General features: G+C 37.4%; 4 protein-coding genes across 6 annotated transcripts; 2 read left to right on the top strand and 2 right to left on the bottom strand.

Moving 5' to 3' along the window:
* The first annotated feature begins 557 nt into the window (after positions 1 to 557).
* On the top strand, positions 558 to 4,484 carry LOC111777050 (syntaxin-71-like). The gene is made up of 9 exons (XM_087118498.1): positions 558 to 616; positions 664 to 907; positions 969 to 1,094; positions 1,212 to 1,293; positions 1,372 to 1,477; positions 1,694 to 1,889; positions 2,011 to 2,135; positions 2,253 to 2,324; positions 4,232 to 4,484. The coding sequence occupies exons 1-5, from the start codon at positions 558 to 560 to the stop codon at positions 1,398 to 1,400; spliced, it is 540 nt and encodes a 179-aa protein (XP_086974624.1). The 3' UTR covers positions 1,401 to 1,477; positions 1,694 to 1,889; positions 2,011 to 2,135; positions 2,253 to 2,324; positions 4,232 to 4,484.
* Positions 2,566 to 5,190, bottom strand: LOC111776889 (uncharacterized). Its single transcript, XM_023656288.2, has 4 exons — positions 4,690 to 5,190; positions 4,479 to 4,563; positions 2,938 to 2,979; positions 2,566 to 2,821 (listed from the first exon to the last, which is right to left on the bottom strand). The coding sequence occupies exons 1-4, from the start codon at positions 5,173 to 5,175 to the stop codon at positions 2,748 to 2,750; spliced, it is 687 nt and encodes a 228-aa protein (XP_023512056.2). The 5' UTR covers positions 5,176 to 5,190; the 3' UTR covers positions 2,566 to 2,747.
* A 414-nt stretch (positions 5,191 to 5,604) lies between these two features.
* Positions 5,605 to 8,442, bottom strand: LOC111776766 (putative pyridoxal 5'-phosphate synthase subunit PDX2). The gene is made up of 7 exons (XM_023656117.2): positions 8,212 to 8,442; positions 8,001 to 8,128; positions 7,656 to 7,743; positions 7,490 to 7,563; positions 6,554 to 6,745; positions 6,030 to 6,124; positions 5,605 to 5,947 (listed from the first exon to the last, which is right to left on the bottom strand). The coding sequence occupies exons 1-7, from the start codon at positions 8,264 to 8,266 to the stop codon at positions 5,824 to 5,826; spliced, it is 756 nt and encodes a 251-aa protein (XP_023511885.1). The 5' UTR covers positions 8,267 to 8,442; the 3' UTR covers positions 5,605 to 5,823.
* A 727-nt stretch (positions 8,443 to 9,169) lies between these two features.
* On the top strand, positions 9,170 to 14,039 carry LOC111777480 (serine/threonine-protein kinase GRIK1). 3 transcript variants are annotated; one of them, XM_023657104.2, is made up of 13 exons: positions 9,170 to 9,522; positions 9,722 to 9,884; positions 10,120 to 10,501; positions 11,266 to 11,340; positions 11,425 to 11,469; positions 11,625 to 11,699; positions 12,033 to 12,120; positions 12,212 to 12,336; positions 12,901 to 12,999; positions 13,092 to 13,158; positions 13,243 to 13,358; positions 13,444 to 13,522; positions 13,650 to 14,039. In XM_023657104.2, the coding sequence occupies exons 3-13, from the start codon at positions 10,184 to 10,186 to the stop codon at positions 13,841 to 13,843; spliced, it is 1,281 nt and encodes a 426-aa protein (XP_023512872.2). In that variant the 5' UTR covers positions 9,170 to 9,522; positions 9,722 to 9,884; positions 10,120 to 10,183; the 3' UTR covers positions 13,844 to 14,039. The 3 variants fall into 3 exon arrangements, with proteins under 3 accessions (XP_023512872.2, XP_086974506.1, XP_023512873.2); XM_023657105.2 differs by having other exon boundaries at positions 9,172 to 9,522; positions 12,904 to 12,999; XM_087118380.1 differs by lacking the exons at positions 12,033 to 12,120; positions 12,212 to 12,336 and having other exon boundaries at positions 9,171 to 9,522; positions 12,904 to 12,999.
* The last annotated feature ends 691 nt before the right edge of the window (positions 14,040 to 14,730 follow it).

Below are 14,730 nucleotides of genomic sequence, written 5' to 3'. Positions count from 1 at the left end.
TTTTATGATTAGATCATCTTTATTAGCAATTTGCTCGTCATTTCTGGTTTGTGTACGTTTTCTGATCGGTACTCACTCACACATTAGATTTCTTCCCCGCTGGACTTCTACATGATCTTGGAGGTTTACTGATATTGATTGAGTTGAATTTTCGATAAATCTAGATTTCGCCAATCTCTATAACCAAAGTCTCACGATAACATCCAAATGTCACTTTTAGATTCTGGAACGATGATCAAGGAAGAGTTTATGCAGGAATGCTGACTACTAATCGACAAATCGACAAATTTCATATTCAAACTTCACTTTGGATAGGTTGGCGTAGGAAATAGTTTTACGAGAATAGTCGTTTTATATCATATCTTAGCTCTTGGAATTAACGGGACTAGAATGTGACGGCCAACCAAAAAAATTTCACTAGAAAAATAATTTTATTTAATTAATTTTTAATATATTTGTAGAGATAAATAAAATAACTTATTAAGTAGTTTATTATTATTATTATTATTATTATTATGATTTAAAATTTTAGTTATTTAAAAATATGGTTACCCGCCATGGGGCATTGGTTCTGTTGCATATTCGAAACCGCTTTAAACGCCGGACGTCTGAGAGTGTGAGGGGGGAGAGAAGAGGTTTTCATGGTTGTCCAAAATGAAGAAGAAAACAATACTCCAACCATTTCTGTCTCCACATTTCTGCTTCATTCTTCCTCCTGCCCTTGTTCTTCATCTCCCTCGCCTATGCCAAGATCACCTTAATCGATCTCATCTTCCGAGTAGATTCCGTTTGCCAGAGATACGAGAAGTATGATGTTCAGAAACAGCGCGAGCTCAATGCTTATGGTGATGGTGTATTTTCTCGCCTCTTCGCTGCCGTTGAACTCGAAATCCACGCTGCTCTTCAGGTTTTCCCGCTCATTGTCTTGTTGTTGTTGTTCTTCAATAACTTATCCAATTTAATTTTAGAAATCTGAAGTCGCCTCAACTGAGAAGATTACGGCTGCTGCAGTTGCGATGATTGCCGAGGTTCGACGGAAGAAGGCCCGATTGATGGATGAAGTGCCGAAACTTTGTAAATTGGCTCGCAAGAAGGTGAAAATTCTGTCTTCTTGTTTAATTGAAGATGGTGAGATAGAATTCGAAGTTAGGGCTTTCTCTGTTGTGGTTTCTTTTCTTAATCGCCATGAATGTGATTGTTTATGATTATAGGTTAAAGGTGTTCTGAAAGAAGAGCTCGAGGTCGGAGATGAACTTGGTCTTGCGCTTCAAGAGAGGATTAAAGCGACACCAGGTAGTACCTCAGGAGACAAACAATCTGGAGGATGGGCGTCCTTCGCCTCATCTAACAACATCAAATTTGATTTATCAGGTTTTACGCACTTTAGATGGAAACTTTGAGAGCGAGTATTTCCAGCAAAGTGAAGAATCAAGTTAATTTCGAAACGAGTATGAAATGCGGAAGATGAAACGGGCATGTGAGTTTCTTTACCATTTTTATGCCATGGAAATTAGTTCTAAGCTCATTTTAGGCTGCATTACTGAACACAAACTATTAAAGATAAATCGAATGACATTGTACAAGTGAGTTGGAGCAAATCTAATCCTTTTAATGTAATTCCAATTTAATGGCTTGCAGTTTTGTTACGACAATGAGTTTGGGCTTCGAATGATCTGTGTGTCCATTTTTGCAGGACCAAGGTCTTGATATCATATCTGAAGGGTTGGATGTGCTTAAAATCTGGCCCATGATATGAACGGGATGAGTGTTGAAGTATTTATATAATCAAATGAGATGCTTAATTACCCTGTTTGGTTCTTGTAATTGATTTTATCCTAGTCAAGGAATTGAACAGCCAAGTTCCATTAATTGACGAGATCGATTCAAAGGTATAGTTATAGAAGTTTGTTTCGTCAAGATTATCTGATGACAAGTTTCGTAGGTGGTTCTGCTTTTGACGTTTTTACAGGTAAATAAGGTGACTAATTAGATTAAAAATACCAATGTTAGGCTCAAGGAAACACTCTATGAGGTAACAGCAAGAATTGTATTTGAAGGTGAGATTCCAGCCAAAACTTCCGCATCGATATCGTTCCTCCCTATATAATTCTTGGAATCGCTGCTTACTTGTACAAGTGAGTTATCTTTTTCCATCTTTCTCTAAAAATGTGTTAAGAAGAGGGAACTTTCCCAGAAGATTTTGAAGAAAAAACATGCGATTCTCTGCTAACACACATGTCATGTTTGTGCAGTATATGGAGCTGAGTTGGATTAAGAGCTTATTGTTCAAGTGGTTGAACTATGGGATAGCCCTGAGTTGCGAGGTAAATTTGGAAGAGCATTCATTGACTTCAATACTGCACTTCGATGATCTTCTTAGCTTTCTGTAGAATTTCTTCATTTCATTTCTGGATTTACTATCAAATATCTCCCGTTTCCATTGAGCTTTATTAACTTAGTGTAATTGGAAGAAGTAAAATATAAAGAGAAGTATTTTTTGCCCTTATTTTCTGCTTTTGAGCCAATAGATTTGTTGGATTTGCTCAGGAAGAAAAAAGATCCATGTGTAAGAAGTAATAGTTTAATTATGTTAGATCTGAGATGTCGTTAATAAACTTACAGAACTGTACGGTGGGAAAATGAATGTTCTAACTTCCATGTATTCCCATTGACATGACAAAAAAAGATACCTAAACCTAACACATCCACAGAACAAGCTGAAGTGTTAGATTAAGATATCAAAAAGCCTATTCTTTCCCTGATTCTGCCATGCTTCTTTCCTTCAATGCATCTTCAAACTTCAATTTCTCTGGGACGAAATCTGGAGACGAAAAAAAAAAACATTTGTGACATCTTATACGGCGTTTAGTAGTTCAAGAATCTTCCTAATAGTAGCAGTAGTTGAGCCTTAAGTAATAGGCATGGGTATGTACGTACCTGAAAGAAAGTCGTATCTCTTCCTTTTGCAAACTACTGATGCTGCAACAACAAAGGAGAATCTTACAACTACTTCAATAAAAATCTTACACATAACACAATGCCTCCTCTTTTCCTTTATTCGGGATAGAAGAAAATGCCTCCTTTTTTCCTTTCTACCCCCACATTTTCCACCATCAAAATGTGGTCATAAAGAAAAGAAGTATCTTCAGAATCCTCACAAGTGAAATTAATAGCAATAGTAGATAGATGAAGCAATAAGTAAAACAAAAGGCTTATCAAAATTTTTTCGCCTAGCCAGATTATAGACACTTGAATTCACTTTCTAGAAATAGATAACAGAACAAAACAAAGGGAAGAGATCCAGGAGTCTTCCTGTTCTCTCCTCATCCAAATTGAAATTTCATACTAGACTCACAATCCCTCCCCATTTTTGTCTACCAAATATGTACTTCAATTTTCTCCCTTTCTCTTCCCTTGACCACCTACCTTACCGTTGTCCAAAAGGATTGCTAATATCAATTACTGTGAGATCCCACATCGGTTGGAGAGGAGAACGTACAAAACCTCTCCTTAGCAGATGCGTTTTAAAACTTTGAGAGAAAGCCCAAAGAGGACAATATCTGCTAGCGGTGGACTTAGGCGGTTACAAATGGTATCAAAGTCAAACACCGGGCGATGTGTCAGCGAGGAGGCTGAGCCCCAAAGGAGGTGGACACGAGACAATGTTGGGTCTCGAAAGGGGGTGGATTGGGGGGTCCCACTGATTGGAGAAGGGAATGTGAAGGGGGGTGGATTGTGAGATCCCACATCAGTTGGGGAGGAAAACGAAGCCATTCTTTATAAGGGTGTGTAAACCTCTCTAACAGATGCGTTTTAAAACCTTAAAGGGAAGCCTGAAAGGGAAAGCTCAAAGAGAATAATATCTATTAGTGGTGGACTTAGGCTATTACAGTTACAAACCCCCTCCCCAACCAACTTATGCCCTTCCCAAGTATCAGATTCAACAACTTTCCTTCCACTGGCTTTTACTCTTCCTCCTCATACATGTGAACCAATTGGGGATCTAGCTCTTTGAAAGCATAAAGCAATGCACTGATAATACAAATCAGTAATTCTCCACAACGCAATAGTTTGACAGATAGAGGCTCATATAATTCAAGTCCCTTAACAACCATGTAATTAGAGTAACCTAAATCTAAGGTCATAAACCATGTTAAACTATGCCAGTGATCATGATATCTTCCTTGTCACTACTAAATAGCTGACCATCATGCTGTTATTCCTTTTGCAGCATGAATACAGAAAAAAAAACAGGACCAGCCATTCTCAAATCTGGTCCCTTGTATCGTGGGGAACATATGTTGAAACATTTCAGCTCATAAAAGGTAAAACCCTGTCATGGGCATACGACAGTGCAGTTGAAGTACACAATGATATAAGTCACAGGTCTAACTTTCTTTTTAGATCAGAACCAGACATGAAGGGTAAATGAAAATGAAAATTGAGCATGATATCAAGATAGAGAATAGGAACATTACATAGATGCTTGTAAGCAAGAGACTTCTTGCGATCCTGAGCACAGCACGCATATGCATCCTTGCAAAATTGCACAAGAAACATCTCCTGCAACCAATTAAGAAGCTTACAGACCTTTAGAAACAAACAATGCCCATCCATCTTCCACCAACAAGAAAAGACCTAATTTTGAGCAATGCGTGTGTGGGGTGGGGTGGGGTGTTGAGGGCTTACCGTTGCTTTGTTGACGAGAAACAAAGCTTCCTGATTTATACGCAAATCAGAATTCTCATCCCTCATGATTTTCTTGATCCGATTCATTGGGAATTTATAAATCTTCTCCTCAACTTCTTCTTCTTCATCTGCTTCTTCTTCTTCTTCTTCTTCTGCATAGCCATTCTCTTCTTTCTTTCCATGATTCCGTTTAACTTTCTTCGATTTGGTGGTGTTAGGCGATTTACTCGTGGTTTCCACTCTGTCTTCTTCGGCATCGCCTGGAGCAGAAATGGGTAACACCTCGTTCTCCTTCACAGAGCCATTGCTAGTGTGCTTGTTGTTATTGTTGTTGTTGCTAACCTTCTTCTTCTTTGAATAAACCTTGTCGATTGTTCTGGCGTTGTTGCTGTTGTTGTTGTTGTGGGTCTTGTTTTTGGGGGCTGGTTTTGAAGTTCCCGCTTCTTTGCTCTTGGCTTCACTACTGGATTTTTTGGACGAAGCCATTGTTAAAGATCGGTGTTTGAGAATTTGGGGGAACTACGGGTCCTTTTTCACCACGAACATATACACTGGCAAGTCATCGTCCTTAGATGAGGGGGGATTTTAATGTCCTTTTGCCCATATTTTATTTATTATCTTTTTTTTATCATTACATTTTAACTAATTTAACTATATTTAGATTCAAATTGTTTCATTATTTTCTTTTCATTGATAAATTATATTTTTTATAATATATTATCTTTTAATACGTATATAGTTCAAATAGTTAGAATATTAACACTTCAATCAAAAGATTTAAAATTCAAATTTATAACCCACATTTTGATTAATTATTCTGTAGGAGAAAGGAAATTAAAATCACTTTTTTTAAATTGAAAATAAAATCATTATCATGTCCTTGCTTGTTTAGTTATGAGAGGAGGAATTTTGAAGTACTTAAAACACAAATCTCCATAGACAGCATCTCTTGTAACATGACATAAGGAACATAAAACATGTCATAAACGAATTAATACAACAGAAGAATCCTGTGACATAACGTAAGGAACATAAAACATGGTCCAAATTGTAAAATAGATAGATTAAACCTAGAATGAAACTTGAAAATGTAAGTGTGGGTTGAGGAGGAAGGAGGGGTTCATTTGGTTTAAGCTAAAGAAAAATCGGAAGGTCGATCTTTGGTTTTTCGAATCTCGAATCGTTATCTACTATGTCTGCTGCTGTGCTAGTTGAGGATTCTTCAACATCGCCAGCCATCTTCAGGAAGTAACTGTGCCTGCATAGTCCATTGTTGTAACTCACTTGAGATTATCATCATAATATGCTGTGTAGTATTTCAAGTTAGAACTAGACTATACCATCTGTTATCTGATGTTAATTCAGGATGGAAGGCTGTTGCGAGTAGGTTCCCTTGCCTCACTGCTACAATCACTTTACTTTCTGAACCTTGTTCCTGCGATATTCATTAAACCATAATGCGAACGGGTAGGAGGAAAAGAGAAAGTTCCATTCGAAAAAGAGAAAGTTTGAAACAATTGGGATTTTTTTTGGAGACTGGATGCAGTTACTAATTCATGATCTAACATGTACAAAATGAAAACATCATTCTCGATTCTACGAGAAATTTTATGAAAGCCTTTCTCTTCTTCGATGGAAGTTTTATTTTCTCAAAATGTATCCTAACTTTTGGCTTAATTCTTCTTAAAACCCAATTTGGAACACGACGAACACACTCCAGTGTGACAGTGAAATTATAATTCTACTGAACTATGACTCAAAACCAACATATGTACCGTCTGAAACTTGTGTATATATATACAGATTACTATGATTTAGGTGTTCAAATTAGAGGCACTAGCAGAGTAGAGATGATACAACAAACCTCTTTGCCTTCACCAGAGGAATCTGAATGCAAGTTAGAGTTTGAAGAGACAGGGCAATGAGCCAGCACTTGGACGTCTGATCCCACTTCAAGAATTGCAGGAGCTCGGATGAAAACTCCACGAAATGTTTCCGGACCACCTTCAGTAGACACTAGCTCTGGTATCGACAGCTCTGCCTCAAAGCTTTGAAGCTACATAATAATGATCTCTTCTTAAATTAGGAAACTCTGAACTCAAGAAATGGACAAGTGAATATAAAGCGAACTTCAACAATAAGCTGATAACATGTATCGGGGGAAAAACAGAACATTCGGAATCACACTCAATAATTATGTTTGGATCAGCTCGTGTACAAACAAAACCATCAAGGATTCTGCATTCTGAACTCCATGCTTCAATGAAGATCTCATACTACGTGTGAGATGGAAGATTTTAAATCAAGTATGAAACTTTTCATTGGGGAAAAGTCATTATTTGAGCCCGTAGTAAGGTAGATTTTAAAATAGCTTAGTGAGGATTGTTGAGAGGGATCCTACGTTGACTAATCAAGGGAATGATCATGGATTTATAAGTAAGGAATACATCTCCATTGGTATGAGGCATTTTGAGGAAACTAAAAGCAAAGACTACGAGAGCTTATGCTCAAAGTAAACAATATCATACCATTGTGGAGGTCCGTGATTTCTAACACGTAATGATCATTAACAAGTGTCTAAGCTCCCCAGATTGTTGTTTATGGCTGTATTTTTCCAACAGGCTATGATTTAAAAAAACACAGAAGCTGATTCAACTAGTAGGATGACTTGAAGGGAAAAATTCATGTCGGCTACAGTGCCACACAGGCAGAGATAGCTTCATGCGAATTTGATTTCTGAACACATTCCATGCCAATTTCCTAGTTTCAGAACCGAATAAGAGAAAGCAACAAGAGTTACCTGACTTCCAAAGAAGTTCCTATGAACAGTACAATCCAGCCCACCAACAAGTTCCTGTCCACCGGTTTTCTGTCCTGAAATTTTCATGTATCCATACCAAGTTTAGAAAGCATTTCAAGCATTTCATTGATGTTGAAATGGTGAGGAAAAGAGGAAGGAAATCCACCAGTAGCCTTGTTTGCCAAAAAGATGAGCCCTGCACAGGTGCCCCACACGGGCTTCCCCATTCTAACGAACTCACGCAAAGCAGGAAACTGGAAATACACAAAGCTACGACAACATAAATACACTCGATTCTAATTCTAAGCCAGATGATAATGAGACCATCAATTTGAGATGTCTGATATGTCTAATCTGCGAAAACAGCTTTAGCGGGGCAATAGCATCGAGAAATAAAGATTAGATGTCGACTTAAACACGATTGAATGCAAGATGCTTCAACTTTTAGGCTATTCCTATGTTCAATTTTGTGCAATTATAGATGCAATATGTAGAGGAAAGAGGAACAAACCAAGTTATGGAGATCCGCAAGTTTGGCCATGGTAGTGCTTTCTCCACCAGGAATAATCAGAGAAGCTACATTAAGAAGCTGCTCAGGCTTCCTTATCTCTACGCCCTTCACTCCGAGCCTTCTCAAAGCTGCGCGCCACAATAACACAACAATTGATATTCATCTACAAAAGGAACTAGCAATAGCGAAGGCGAAGAAGAAGAAGAAGAACCTGCGATGTGCTCGTTAAAAGATCCCTGCAAAGCTAGAACGCCAACGATAGCCATGTGTTGTGAGCGTTCAGTAGACCTAGAAGGCGCCAACTCCGGCTCCGACGAAGCAGGAGAAGGCAGTGGGAGCGATTGAGAGAAGAGAATCAGAAGCGTTTGTTGATTGAACACCTCCAACCTCTTCTTTCGAGTGGCGCTAATTTGAAGAGCCTGCCTGGCTGCAGCACAGACGGCTCACTTTTTGAATAATTTTCTTTCCCAAGATAATTAAATCATTAAAAAAAACAAATATTCTTCCTCTATTCAATTTTCAAATTTGGTAATTTTATATTCTCTCTCGTCTTAATCCATTCATAACAATAACAAATATGGTTTGTTTTAGCTCGTTAAATATACGGGTCTGCTTCACAAAGAAGTTTCCACACCCTTAGACAAAATGTTCCGCTGTTCCCTCCAATTAATATGTGACCTCACACGAGATTACCGTTAAAATAACGTAAGAATACGATTCCATTATTTTTAATAAATTAAAAGATGCCTCGAGATTGGTAGCATATTTTGACTAGTCAAATCATTCGACCATGGCAATGTTTTTTTTTTCTTTTAATAAAGAAAAAAATGGAATTGTATATGGAAAGTACCCATTACATTTATTTAATTTGACTTAAATTTTTTATTATTATAAAGTATTTTTTGTAATTAAAAAATTGAGATTTTTTTTTGGTTGACATAAAATTTAAATTTATTTATAATAAATTAATTAATTATAAAAATTGTGAATATCTATAATAAGTAAAATTAAAAAATTTATGAGCGTAGTAAATATTAAATTTGGAGATTAATAAATAAAAAATAAAAAATTAGGGAAATCATATAATTTAAGGAAAAAAAAAAAAGAATATAAATAAATAATAATAATAATAATAATAATAAATCGGTTGGGCACGAAAATAGTTAAAAGGTGGAGGGGGTTTTGGATGTTGATCGGAGAATGGGGAAAAAGAGGGAGAAAGGGTAAGCCGTCTGTCCCGTCATTCTGTACCTCTCTCTCGTCTTCTTCTTCGGACGCGTCTTCTCTTTCAGCTCCCTTCCTATTTTCATCCTGCTTCGCTAATTCCATTTCATCATCCCATTCTCCCTTCTCCATTCTCCTGTAAATCCCCTCCAAATTCAATAAACAATCACTCTTCGATCGAATTTATTCATCCATCCATCCCTTGGGATCTTCTATACCTCTGGAATTTCTGATTTCCGTTGAGGCTGCTTAGGGTTTTCCGTCGGACACTTTTCTTTTCAACAACTCCTCTGATTAGGTAAGGGTTTTGAAAATTTTGTACAATTCTATTGCTGTAGCTTTGCGTCTTTTTGTTTTTTTTGTTTTGTTTTTTTGGCGTGATTGATGACGTTTTCATTTTCTGTGTAAGTTTGACGCGGATTTTTGCTTTTTATTGTTGATTTTTTGTTTCATTTTGTCACTATGTTTTCTAATTATGTAAATGGTCAACGTGCAAGGGTTTTGGATGCAAGCCGACTCTGGTTGCCCATATAAACTATGTTAGGTCTGAATTGCAACGCCTTTGCTACTACCAGCTGTTTCTTTCATCGGGCTGAATGGCATCCGTTGGAATAGCATACAGGACTTGGGCTTGCTGCCCTTCATCCCGTTGTAAATCAGGTGCAGTTCATATCTGAAAGCTGGAATAATGTGCTTGCCGAAGTTTTTGAAATGTTCCATTGCTATGGCTTTCTTATGAGTACTTTAGAATTCTGAACAGCTTTCAGTTAATTTAGTTTTAGCGCATGATAACTATCCTTCCTCTTTGTTGTCCATCTCTGAGGTCGTTCTTTTTATCTATTGAATTCGAGGGCATGGTTCCAATAATAATAATTTTGTTTTTTTTTGGATTCAGGATAGGGTTGTTTGGTTGCGGATAGTTTCAATAACTACTTCAAAGTTGAGGTTCTTACAATCTCATGTACAATAAAAGTTTCTCTTTTTCCAAAATGATGGGCTGTTGTGGTTGCTTTGGGTTTACCAAAAAGCCTAAAAGGGTGCTGAGACCTGCTGCTGGCTTCAACCGCCTTTCTGAGGATTTTTTGTTGGGTGAAGACGTGGAAGATGAAGAAAGCTGCTCGTCTCATGATGATACTACCAGTACTACACATGAAGAAGAAACCGAATCACATAGCCGTGTCAAAAATTCAGAAGAGATTTTGCAGCATAGAACACAAAATGGTTTGATTTGCCGGCAATTTCCTGTCAAAGAGACAAACAGAGTTGTTCGCTCAGAGGTGAACGTAGTAATTAATATGTCCATCGATTATGGGAAGTTCGAATTGAACGTTATGCAGCTTCTAAGGCTGTTTAACTTGAATGTGGGTCTATTGTTATTCTAGGAATTGTTGCAGAATATGTCCAAATTTTTTTTGCCCTTCCTGAACAGATTTCTTTAGCACAAATATGTTTTGTTGCTTTTACTTTTTTAGTCGAATGGACTTTGATCTGGCGGTATGCAGGGTTTTAGTTGGGTTATGTTCGATAATGGAGGGAAAAACATAAGTTGAACTATAGCTTCAAATTTCTTCTACTGCTGGCAGACGGAGGGAAACCATTCTGTGTTAATGACCTTTTGCTTATTATAATATCACAAGCCTCTTGTCACTACTGTAGAAGGTCCAGTAAGCAGCTTTTCATTTGAAAATGAGTACCTGGTTATTAAATTTTGTAGTGAAGCCTGGCTTTGATTCTTTGTTTTGAATGTACTGAGCTAGAAGAGTACTTGCATGCCTTACAATTATTGATAGAACACAAAGCTTTTTTTTTTTTTTTTTTTTTTTTTTTTTTTTTTTTTTTTGTCATAGCTCCTTGAATCAAAAGATTTGAAAAAAATACAATACCTCCCCAGCTCTTATGGAGCTATGAACCTATCCTTTTGAGGAACTCAGCCTTGTATAGTCACCTCTAACTGGTTGTATGATGTTTTTACTTCGTGGCTTATTACTACTCTTGGTACTAACTGTTCACGCTAATGTTCATTTGTTGATTTGATATTCAGGATGAAAATGGAAACAAGATGGTCAATGAATATGTTCGTGAGTATAAGATTGGTGCTGGTAGTTATGGGAAAGTGGTAAGCATTTTCTGATAACATCATTTTGTCATATCTTATCAATTGATACTATTGACTAGCTTTCTCATCTTTTTATGTAAACAGGTTCTATATCGAAGCTATATTGATGGAAAATACTACGCAATTAAGGTGTTCTTTCCGATATTTCTTTTAGTTGCTTTATGTATTTGGAGATGGAGGGGTTATTCTGTTGCTAGTTGTTTTTTCTGTCTCCTTGATGTTTGCTAGAAGGTTGAGATATCAAGAGGTTTTTGTTGATAAACCTGCATTATATATACTTGTAGGCATTTCACAAGTCTCATTTGTCAAAGCTGCGAGTTGCTCCCTCAGAGACAGCTATGACTGATGTTCTTCGTGAGGTAACTGGAAATTCTAAATTAGTTGCCTCAGCATCAGATTTCCATTCGATGTCTGATTGTTATTCATATCAAACGAGGGTCTTTTTCCCTTTTAATGATATCTTAAATTTTTATTGGGTTTGAATGTTCAGCTCTTATTTGCATATCTTATTAAAATTTGAAAAGAAAACTCTCATTTGCATGTAGTGTATATTTTAGCTCCTTTTCTCTTTTACACATATTTCCCCCCTGCAACAGTTTTGCTAAGCTTTGTTGGATGTATATATATCTTCTTTAACTCGTAGGATTACCTTTGCTGAGTTTTGGATAAAATATATTATCTTTTTTTTACAGGTTTTAATCATGAAAATGTTGCAACATCCAAACATAGTAAATCTTGTTGAGGTGATAGACGATCCAGATGATGATCGCTTTTACATGGGTATTCATGGCATCTTTTGTTTTCTTTATGGACTTGCTTGAATCTTTGAAAGGAATTTAAACTTTACTTGAGCAGTCATTCTTTGCTTTAGTTCTTGAATACGTGGAAGGCAAATGGGCTTGTGAGGGTTCTGATCCACCATGTGGTCTAAATGAAAATATTGCTCGGAAGTACTTACGTGATATTGTCTCAGGACTGATGTATCTCCATGCTCATGTATGATCTCGATTCTTAACTTATACCTCTTTTCTTTTTCTCTTTTTTCACATTAGCTTATTCCTTTATCAACCTTGTATGTTAAACTTATCTCTTGTTAAAATAATAATAATAAAATATTGACCGGTAAAAAAGGAGTTTTTATTACATTTAAAAGTTATATCTATTATTTGGTTATTATATTATCTGGACTAGATGGCATTGATTTTTACTCGCACTTAATTTGCTGATACTTGACACATGGTTGCACAATCTTTTTTCTCTTAATAGTGTGATATGTACTCATTGCTTTCTTATTAAAAAAAAATGTGTATGGGCTATAGCTTATAAAATATATATCGTTTTATTGCTTGACATGATTTCAGTAGGCATTATCCTATGTATCTGCGCTAAGCTTAGCTGAAATCTCGCAATGCCTTGTGAAATTGCTGGCAATTGGCTGAAATCTTGTCGAGTCTTAGTAAAAATAGGGCTATCTACTTGGTTGCATATAAGCTGACTGTTTGCTTGATTTTGTTCCTCCTTGATTGGGTTATTTATATATTTGTTTTCCAATTTTGGAAGCAGAATATAGTGCATGGTGATATTAAACCCGATAATTTGTTGATAACTCGCGATGGTACAGTGAAGATAGGGGACTTCAGCGTTAGCCAGGTTTTTGAGGTAAGTAATCAAAGGATTTCGTTCATCTCTTCACAACTGCATTTTTACCATTTGAGATTCCTGTGAGGGTGATATTGACTTTTCATTTGCAGGATGAAAATGATGAGCTTCGCCGTTCTCCTGGGACTCCTGTTTTTACTGCACCAGAATGCTGTTTAGGTCTGAATTATATCTGTTTTGATGCTTAGTAAGGTTGGATTTACGTTGATGTATCTCAACTGTTAACTTCCTCTCTGTTATTAGGTATAACTTATCATGGCAAAACCGCTGACACATGGGCAGTTGGGGTGACCCTGTACTGTATGATACTCGGTTGTTACCCGTTTCTTGGAGAGACACTGCAAGATACCTATGATAAAGTGGGGAAAGTGTTTATTATTTGTGCTATTATGGCTTTCATTAAGTACACTCTGATGTTAAATGGACAACATATTTCTTCCTCAGATTGTCAATAATCCATTATTGCTGCCTGATGATATGAATCGCCAGTTGAGAGATTTATTGGAAGGGATTCTATGTAAAGGTACTATGTCTCATCTCCTCCAAGATTTTGAGTCCCAGAATGTTGTATGCTTTCTTAAATCATTAGTAAAATTCGTGTTCGAAAAACCCGATCACCTTTGATTATATACAAGCCTTTCCTGTTACAGATCCGAGCCAGAGGATGACACTGGACGACATAGCAAAACACAGCTGGGTGATTGGAGACGAAGGCCCAATCCCACAATATCTATGCTGGTGCAAGCGCAGTAGTTTTGTGGGGGAAGAGCAGTCAAACCTGCAACGAGAAGAAAGTGGGAGTAAACAGAATGATTTTGACATGCCTCCTAATTTGTCTGTGTAGTCTGGAGATTCGTGTGTGTAAATTTGAAAGGTAGATGGGTTAGCTCCTCCCTCACTCCCTCCCTCTCCCTTTATATATAGTTCTTTTTTGACCATTTTATGCAGTTTTCATCTTTTGTGTTGGTCTGTGTTGGAGGTTAAACATGGAGTGCAATTCTTTTATGGCCCGAGAAATTATGGGGTTTTTAAGACTTCAACGCCCTTGTGTTTATTTTTAAATCTTTTGTTTGGTTCGAGTCAACTCGAAGTTTTTGTTCCATGAACTCAAAACCGAACCGTATCAATTCAGGTTCAGAAAAATTAACCCAACCTCTATAATTCTAGTTGGGTTGGTCTGGGTTATCGGATTGAATGCACACCTAGCTGTCCCAGGGAGAAGGAAGAATATATTGTAATAAAAAAAACATAAGCATCTTCAAATTTGATGGCCTGAGAAATTATGGGGTGCAATTCTTTTGTGGCCTGAGAAAGTGTAACGACCCAGATCCACCGCTAGTAGATATTATCCTCTTTGAGCTTTCCCTCAATTTCCCTTTTGGGCTTCCCCTTAAGGCGTTAAAACGTGTCTGCGAGGGGAAGGTTTACGCGCCTGCTAGGGGAAGGTTTACGCGCCTGCTAGGGGAAGGTTTACGCGCCTGCTAGGGGAAGGTTTACGCGCCTGCTAGGGGAAGGTTTCCACACCCTTATAAATGGTCTGCGAGGGGAAGGTTTACGCGCCTGCTAGGGGAAGGTTTCCACACCCTTATAAATGGTGATTTGTTCTCCTCCCCAATCAATGTGGGACATCACAATCCACCCCCCTTCGGGGCCCAGCGTTCTCGCTGGCTCTCTTTTCTTCCTCCAATCGATGTGGAACCACCCCCAAATCCACCCTTCTTTGGGGCCCAG

Source organism: Cucurbita pepo, chromosome 16 (genome assembly GCF_057944985.1).
Source record: "Cucurbita pepo subsp. pepo isolate OVF chromosome 16, ASM5794498v1, whole genome shotgun sequence".
NCBI lineage: Eukaryota > Viridiplantae > Streptophyta > Magnoliopsida > Cucurbitales > Cucurbitaceae > Cucurbita > Cucurbita pepo.
Note: the sequence above shows the minus strand (reverse complement) of the source record. Positions and strands in the feature narration are given on the sequence as shown.

Excerpts from the sequence above, each read along its gene's own strand:
- LOC111777050 (XM_087118498.1), top strand. The coding sequence starts at position 558 with ATGGGGCATTGGTTCTGTTGCATATTCGAAACCGCTTTAAACGCCGGA. Across the intron at positions 617-663 it reads AACGCCGGACGTCTGAGAGT|AAAACAATACTCCAACCATT; the intron begins GTGAGGGGGGAG and ends AAAATGAAGAAG. Across the intron at positions 908-968 it reads AAATCCACGCTGCTCTTCAG|AAATCTGAAGTCGCCTCAAC; the intron begins GTTTTCCCGCTC and ends ATTTAATTTTAG.
- LOC111777480 (XM_023657104.2), top strand. The coding sequence starts at position 10,184 with ATGTACAATAAAAGTTTCTCTTTTTCCAAAATGATGGGCTGTTGTGGT. Across the intron at positions 13,159-13,242 it reads TGCACCAGAATGCTGTTTAG|GTATAACTTATCATGGCAAA; the intron begins GTCTGAATTATA and ends CTCTGTTATTAG. Across the intron at positions 13,359-13,443 it reads TGCAAGATACCTATGATAAA|ATTGTCAATAATCCATTATT; the intron begins GTGGGGAAAGTG and ends TTTCTTCCTCAG.
- LOC111776889 (XM_023656288.2), bottom strand. The coding sequence starts at position 5,175 with ATGGCTTCGTCCAAAAAATCCAGTAGTGAAGCCAAGAGCAAAGAAGCG. Across the intron at positions 4,564-4,689 it reads TTCTCGTCAACAAAGCAACG|GAGATGTTTCTTGTGCAATT; the intron begins GTAAGCCCTCAA and ends AATTGGTTGCAG. Across the intron at positions 2,980-4,478 it reads TCTTGCTTACAAGCATCTAT|CATCAGTAGTTTGCAAAAGG; the intron begins GTAATGTTCCTA and ends TTGTTGTTGCAG.
- LOC111776766 (XM_023656117.2), bottom strand. The coding sequence starts at position 8,266 with ATGGCTATCGTTGGCGTTCTAGCTTTGCAGGGATCTTTTAACGAGCAC. Across the intron at positions 6,746-7,489 it reads GGAACTTCTTTGGAAGTCAG|CTTCAAAGCTTTGAGGCAGA; the intron begins GTAACTCTTGTT and ends ATTATTATGTAG. Across the intron at positions 6,125-6,553 it reads CCTCTGGTGAAGGCAAAGAG|GAACAAGGTTCAGAAAGTAA; the intron begins GTTTGTTGTATC and ends TGAATATCGCAG.